General features: G+C 35.0%; 1 protein-coding gene across 16 annotated transcripts in view; it reads right to left on the bottom strand.

Moving 5' to 3' along the window:
• Positions 1–862: 862 nt before the first annotated feature.
• Positions 863–8,105, bottom strand: part of LOC127524721 (calpastatin) — a 46,449-nt gene continuing 39,206 nt past the window's right edge. For 15 of the 16 annotated variants that reach the window (XM_051916505.1, XM_051916517.1, XM_051916506.1 and 12 more), the window contains 7 exons: positions 7,170–7,262; positions 7,025–7,066; positions 6,034–6,159; positions 5,855–5,938; positions 3,048–3,080; positions 2,560–2,665; positions 863–1,963 (listed from right to left, as the gene is read on the bottom strand). In XM_051916505.1, coding sequence (XP_051772465.1) covers positions 2,567–2,665; positions 3,048–3,080; positions 5,855–5,938; positions 6,034–6,159; positions 7,025–7,066; positions 7,170–7,262 — 477 coding nt within the window. In that variant the 3' untranslated portion in view covers positions 863–1,963; positions 2,560–2,566. The remainder of the gene's footprint in view (positions 1,964–2,559; positions 2,666–3,047; positions 3,081–5,854; positions 5,939–6,033; positions 6,160–7,024; positions 7,067–7,169; positions 7,263–8,105) is intronic. The other variant, XM_051916508.1, reaches the window with a different exon arrangement.

Here is an 8,105-nt window from a genome sequence, read left to right as displayed (position 1 = left end):
AATAATAATCACATAGCTTTGGAAATAACCTGACAGACAATAGACGGCTGCTGATATATGAATGCTTTCAAAAAGAACAAAAAAAGTTACCTCTTCCTTTAAAAAAAGCAAGAAATTAATTGAGATCTGATAAATTGAAGTCTAAAAAAATTCTGCAAAATTCACAGTGGAAACCTTTGAGCAGATGCATAAAACAATCATTGGTGCACTTTTATCTTTTTAGGGTTTATTTACTCCACACCTCATCTTTCTGTGGCTGTCTCAGTTTACACAAAAATGGAAATTCAGTAGGCTAATTATTTACTCAGCTTAATGTTGTTTTAAAGCTTTATTAGGGCTACCTTATTTTTTCGGAAAGAAATTAAAAAAGGTCCTGCTCAAGCAAATTTGTCAAACTAATCTCATGCAAATTGTGCCGAATGCTATGTTCCAAATGGTTCTGAAGGTATACACTGGTTTGACGAGAAACAAACCTAAAATGCAATTTATTATTATGAGAAAATTGAAAATCTTGATTTCCCAAAATAGCCCAATGGGCGAGCGACCTTTAACCTGCATGAAAACCATGGACTTGGCAACACTGGGCTTTGCGTGCTTTGCAATCTTCCAGAAACGTCGCATTGTCCTCCTATAGGGTGTAAATACATTGCAGGTTTGATCACAACATACATAAAGATGGACTAAATCAGTTCTAATGATCTGAATTTACATTTTAAGATGTTTTTATAAACTACTATCATTCTCCGTAAACACCACACAACCTAAAAACAACGTATCTAAGTCCCTATCATCATTACATCTTTATTTTCATAAAGATTTTAAGAACAGAACATTCCAAACTAACAAAACAAACAAACAGGGCTTATGTATTTTATTAGTTTTATTTTTTAAGAGTAAAAATCCCTTCTTGAAAATACCGTCCTGTCACAATTAATAGTACACAACGTCTCTATCCAGATTTCTTCAAGATTTTATGAGCAAAAAATATGGAAGACACTGCTGAGTTTAAAAGTCATGTTTTTGTTTCTACTGTCAGCTATGGAAGCTATTTAAACATTTTAAAGTGTCAAAAAGTGAGTCCTGATGTTAAACAAAATGGCAATGTTGTGGTTGCCCTTAAACCAACACAACGGAGTTGAAAGACTGACTTTGCCCACCACATCGAACTTAATAGTGGCTCTGAAAACATTTCAAACATTGTGTTTAAGCTAAACAGTTCTTATTTAACCTCCGAAATCAAGTGGAAAACACTTTTGCAGTGCAACATGAAATTGTCCCAATTATTTTCCAAGGCTTTTGTGATGAACAACAGGCACATGGGGCGTTTAGTGTTTGCAAAATTGTTTTACAGTTATTTTCGAGAGCATCCTTGTAAGTGCACTTGAGGAAACAAACTACACAGAAAAAACACCTCCCACACAAACCTTTTTTGACTAGTGTCATCATACAAACATTCAAAAGGCATCATAATCACGGCCATCTACTGCGATCCCTGCACTGTAAACCATGAATTCCTAACCTGCGGCATCTATGTACACTAGTGTCTCAATAGATCCTCAAACAGCATTAGACTCTCATGTCTGTGAGCCGGAAGACTGTAGAGACCCCCAGTTAAAGATGAAAAAAAAAAAAAGTATATGGCATAATATTTTTTACTGTGGGAAAAATTATATCACAACACCACACCAAAAATAGACGACTGAAAATAGAACAATACATGCGCTTTCTGTATATACATGTTCTATAAGTCACAAGGAGACAAAAAAGATCATTAGATTTATTTTTGCTTCGCTTTAGGAGAAAAGAGGGAGGGGAGGGGGGCTCTAAAAAATACATGTTTAAGTGTCTCTGTGCAGTTATATTTTTTTCGTTTCATTCCGTGTCCACCATAAAATATATTTCTTGTCCGAGCAGCTCCCTTTAATGGTTTCTTGTGTTAGGGATGAGGAGACGCACCATAAATCTGAAAAATAAACCACATGGATAAAGTAAAACTTCTATAAAATACAATAAAATTTTAAAAAATATAATATAAAATAAAATATATATACAATATGGTTCAAAATTTTGGGGTTTGGTGAGATTTTTTTGTTTTTGAAATAATATTGTGAATTATTACTATACTTTTAAATGAATTGTTTTCTATTTGAATCTATTTTAAAATGTAATTTATTCCTGTGATGAAATTTTCATCATCATTACTCCTGTCTTCAGTGTCACATGATCCTTCAGAAATCATTCTAATATGCTGCTCAAGAAACATTTCTTTTTATCAATGTTGAAAACAGTTGTGCTGCGTAATATTATTTGTGGAAACCATACCGTTAAACCATTTTTTTAGGATACTTTGATGAACTGAAAGTTCAAAAGAACAGCATTTATTTTAAATAAAATCTTTTCTAACATTATAAATGGATTTAGTGTGACTTCTGATTAATTTAATGCATCCTTGCTAAATAAAAGTATTAATTTCATACTGACCCCATATCTTTGAACAGTAGTGTGAATATAATATCCAAATCTGAATTCAAATTCAAAGCGGTTTGTAAAGATACTGACGTGCAATCTATCTGTTTCCGCCCTTTGTGGAAGATGAAGGCACCACATCTGAGCTCACTTTACCGGGCTGCTTGTCTGTGGCTGAGGAATCTTCTACTGACTGTTTCTGGGACACAAAATCAGAATTTTAATTATGCAAACCAAATATGCAAACATTCTATGTAAGCATGTGGTTGGTGAAATTGAAGGTTGCTTTGTGGCATAACAGCACTACAATGTGTGCAAATGATAGAATCAGGTGATCTGGATGCTGTATGACCCCTCAGCAGTTTGTAAATGCAAAGCCTTTGAGTAGCAAACCAGCCATAGTGCTCAAACAATGAAAACCTGTGAGATTTTTGGATGAATATGCAAATATACAGCCATGTGATTGCGTTTCAGCTGATGGAATGGTGACAGAATGGGATATTTAGTTTGTGTTTCTCCATGCTGCCGTTCATGAGCCAAAGCTGTAAGAACCAAATTCATGCATTTCATATACAACCTACCTTTGGTTTAGACTTTGGTTTGCCCCCCTTTGCCTGTAATCAGATAGAAACCCCTGATATAAACTGGTTTGAACCAGTATAAAGGGTCTGGCGCTCATACAGAAATGGCATACATAGATTTGTCCTACTTTTAATTTTCTCCTGCTACATATTTTTTTTCAAAGAGGAAGATTGGGGAAATAATTCTGAAAGAACAGAATATCCAGAATATGTGAAAAAAGTGAAGCTTCTAGATCTTTGTGTCCTGAACATGAATGTTCAGCATCCAGATAATGAACCCTTTTCACATTTCTAGGATTCTTAAGGCCCATTCACACCAAGAACAATAACTATAAAGATAACTATGACAATAACTCTATTTGTGTCCACACACCAATGAATGATAACAATCTGTTTATTCTAAACTCACATGCTGTGGTTTCAAAGTGTGTACAACATGTTTTTGTTGTTCTTGTTGCATTTACACGGCTTTAACCAGCAGATGTCCTCAGCATGCTATGTTTCGAGTGAATCTAGCTAGAGTAATCAATCTAACCTAACAGTGAATTTACCTGACGAAGTCAATATAGTGGAATAAAAACAACGCCTAGTCTTTTTCACTACAAGTTCAAAGGAAGCAAGAAAATGTTGTCGAAAGTAGCACTGGAAACCTGAGGTAATTTTATGTTACACTGTTTGCTATAATGATCTCATCGTTATTACTTCTCACCATTTGTTCCGAGGGTATGACCAATTGTTTTCAATATATATCCATTTTCTTTAAAGTATCCTTGAAAAGGGGGTTAGACTTGTCAAACAGCGGTGGATTTTTCTGGACCTCAGCGATTAACTTCTCCGCAATGTCGTCCGCCATTTTAAATTCGCGAGCCCTTGAATTAGAATGGATTCTGATTGGCTGTCAGTGTTTTACCGTTCAACAGCCGGAAAAAAAAAATTGTTCTGAAAGTGATCCTAATGATATCGTTTCTCTATATCGTTATAGCTGTGGTGTGGACACTGGATATCTTTATCGTTATCTTTATAGTTATCGTTCTTGATGTGAACAGGTCTTGAACGAGCCTTTAGAAGCGGAAGTCATCATAGCTGGGTAAACTTCTAGTGGTGAACAGGAGATGACAGCAAATAATTTTTGTATTCCCATTTGCTCTAATAGCAAAAGAACATATCCATGACTTTCCAAAAAAAGGAAAAGATATAGAGAGACTCATTACAGAAATGAGATAGATGTCAAATTTCCCGTCACTCCCTCAGCTGCTGTATTAGAAACACCCTCGCAGCAGCATTAATTTTGTTTTTTTGTAATTTACTGCCAAGATAATGACAAAGTATGGCATTATAAATGTATATTAGATGTTTTAAAAATGAAAATATGAAAAACTGTGGAAATGCTTCATCACAATCTGTGAAAAGGGTCCATAATTGGTCCGTTGTTCAATTCGCACCATCAAAATGAACCAAATAAAAAGTTGGCCTCAAACTTTCATTTTCCATTTCTTTAGAATAATTCACAAACGGATAATTGTCACTCAGTTTAATTTTAGATTCTATAAGTTTGGGTTGTTGTGTCCGAGTCTGATTTTTGAACAAACATAAAAAATTACTCATTGTTCTGATTTTCCATTTATATAATTAGCGCTCGCGGTTGGATCGTACCAGTACTGCCGGGGGATGGAGTGGGGTGTATGTATTCAGAGCGCTGTAGCGTTACGTATAGGTCTATGGCACGTCTGGCAACGCAATAATTTATCAGCTGCCCTACTCTATATGTAAGACAGTGGCGACGCGCTAAGGGACGGCAAAGCTTTTAGACACGACATTCTCCTCTTCTTTATAGTTCTTTTGTGGCAGCTTCTAGCGCGTTATTTTAATAACTATTGTCAAGAGAGTATTGTAGTGGAGCCACTAAAGGGACATGGTTGCGGAAAAAATATGGGATGGGAGGAAAAATATTTTTCAAAATTTTGCGTTCCCACAAGAAACTTTGTGTTCTCTCTGGACAAACACTTCCTGTTTAACGTCCCACTGGCAGTGTTTCAGACAGCTCTGTACAGTACGTTCACAATGGAGTGGTTCATAGAGTTTCGCTTTGAACTTGGACTTAAGTATAAAGAAAGTTCAAAATAAAACTCTATGAAACGCTCTATTGTTAACGTACGGAGCTGTCTGAAACACTGCCAGAGGGACGTTAAACAGTAAATTTGTCCGAACTCGCAACAGGTTTTGTGAGAGAATGCAAACTTTCTCAGGGGAACGCAAAATTCTGAAAAACATTTTTTCCTCCCATCCCATAGTTTTTCCTCCAACATGTCCCTTTAGTGGCTTCGTACTACAATACGCTCTTGACAATAGTTATTAAAGGATTAGTTCACTTTCAAATTAAAATTAGCCCTTTCTTCGTACGTTGAATACGGAAGGTGATAAATACATATAGAGTAGGGCAGGTGATAAATTATTGCATTGCCAAACGTGCCATAGGCCTATACGTAACGCTACAGCGCTCTGAATACATCCACCCCGCTCCATCCCCCGGCAGTACTGGTAAGATTATATAAATGGAAAATCAGAACAATGAGTCATTTTTTATATTTGTTCAAAAATCAGACTCGGACACAACCCAATCCAAACTTGTAGAATCGAAAATTAAAATGAGTGACAATTATTCATTTGTGAATTATTCTAAAGAAATGGAAAATGAACGTTTGAGGCCAACTTTTTATTTGGTTCATTCTGATGGTGCGAATTGAACAAAGAACTGCAAAGCTTTACACAGACCCATAATGCCAGTTAACCTGTGGCCTGATTCTTACCTTTGGTTTGCTGTCTTTGGCTTTGGGATCAGTCAGGTTGGGAATCAATTTGCCTGCCAGCTCATCCAACACTGGACCTGTTGCCTGTATACAAAGACAAATGAAGAAATAAACAAACAGTACTTGTGTAAAGCATTTAGGGGAATGTTTAGTTCTTTATGCAAGTTTGTTCGTGGTACCTTATGGGTTGGCGGTGTTGGTTCAGGGATGAAGTGTTTGGCATCAGGTGCGGAGGGCTTCACAGCCGGTACTGCAGAAAAATCACTAGACAGCATGTCAAGGGCCGTTGTGTCATCGATTGATGTCTGAGAGATGGACAGAGAAGCAATCAAAAGTCTACAGAGATTCTTAATGATCAAGGTCCTCATGAAAAGAAATATAGAAATGAGTAGAATTGAAGTTTTTGTTTATTGAAGTTGTATATATATTAGATCTGCATGATTAATCATTAAAAGATCGCAATCTTGAATTAAAAACTCACACAATCTTATTTCTAAATGACAGCGATTCGGCTATGTCTATTAACTTTTGAAAAGTACGATCACAACGGAACATTCAAATCTGCATTGCTGCTCCCGCTGACCCAGAGAGAGCCGTCGTCATGTTTAGGTATTTTCAACATCACATTATCTTTATTTATTATTTATTATATGTCTTACAATTATTCAAATTTTCAATCAAGTGCTAGGATAAAAGTTTATAGTTCGGATATAAACACTGAAGTCTACAGTAGTGATCAAATTAGAGTAAATCACCTTTTGAAAGTAAATAAAGATTGTATCAATTACATCGCTGCACCACCAGGTGGCGACAAGTGACTGCTAAAAAATGTAATTGTCATTGAATCATCAATTCAAGAGATTTGTTCAAAAATGCTGATTCATCCAGTAATGAAACAAGTGAAGTCTTTATGAGTGAGTCATCAAATCATTCTCTGAAGCTTTTTTTTTTTTTTTAGATTTTTTAAAATTATTTTAACTTAAATATTTTTAAACAGACGGCAGCAATTAACATTTTGACAACCTCTAGTAAATTTCACATTATTATTAAATCATGATATCTATTTTACACAAAAAATTGTGATTTTTAATTAATCCAGAATTGTGCAGCTCATATATATATATATATATATATATATATATATGATTCACTCAATGATTCATAAAGTACCTGCTTTGGTTTGACGTCTTTCTGCTTTGCTGATATAAATGCCTGTGGAGAAGAGCGAAGAACAAGTGGAAAATTTGTCTTTAGTTTTAATTGTCAATAAATGAAATCCAATGGTGTGGATACATAATGAAGAAGCAAAAGTCACCTTGCGTTCTTCCTCTGAGAACCTATATTCTGGTGGAAGGCTGTCGTCTCTCTCACCTGGTTTACTAACTTTCTCCTCCACTATATCCTTTTCCTGTGGTGGGAGAAAAAAAAAAGCAATACTGTCATAATTTAGTTTACATGACCATTTTTTGAAAGAAGCCTATGAATACTGTTCAAAAGTTTGGAGTCTGTATGATTTTTTTCTTTAAATAATACTTTTAATCAACAAGGACACATTAAATTGATCAAAAGTGACAGTAAAAACATTTCAATGTTACAGTAATGACATATTACAAAATATATTGCAATAGAAAATAGTTTTTTGATCAATAAATGCAGCACTTTTAATCATAAGAGACTTTTCAAAAACATTAAAAAAAACATACCGACCCCAAACTGAACATGAAATTATGGAAGCCCATTTCCGCCACTAAATAAAAAAATAAAAAGAGTAACTGCGACTTTTTATCTCAGAATTCTGACTTTTTATCTCACAATTGTGAGTTTACATCTCAGAATTGTGACTTTATATCAGGCAATTGCGAGTTTATATCTCAGAATTGTGACTTTATATCACGCAATTGCGAGTTTATATCTCAGAATTGTGACTTTATATCACGCAATTGCGAGTTTATATCTCAGAATTTACTGTATCACGCAATTGCGAGTTTATATCTCAGAATTGTGACTTTATAACTCGCAATTGTGAGATATAAACTTGCAATTGCGAGATAAAGAATTCTGAGATTAAAAGTCGCAATTACTCTTTTTATTTTTTTATTTAGTGACGGAAACGGGCTTCCATATGAAATGACCATCTTTGGCAAACTGAAATGATTAGGGACTTTGATAAAAATGATTTTCTCAACACTGGGATAATTAAGAAGGATATGCAGAGCGACAGGCACCACACAATACCAGGAAACAAAAGGTT

Source organism: Ctenopharyngodon idella, chromosome 13 (assembly GCF_019924925.1).
Source record: "Ctenopharyngodon idella isolate HZGC_01 chromosome 13, HZGC01, whole genome shotgun sequence".
NCBI lineage: Eukaryota > Metazoa > Chordata > Actinopteri > Cypriniformes > Xenocyprididae > Ctenopharyngodon > Ctenopharyngodon idella.
This window is presented reverse-complemented; position numbering and strand designations above follow the sequence as displayed.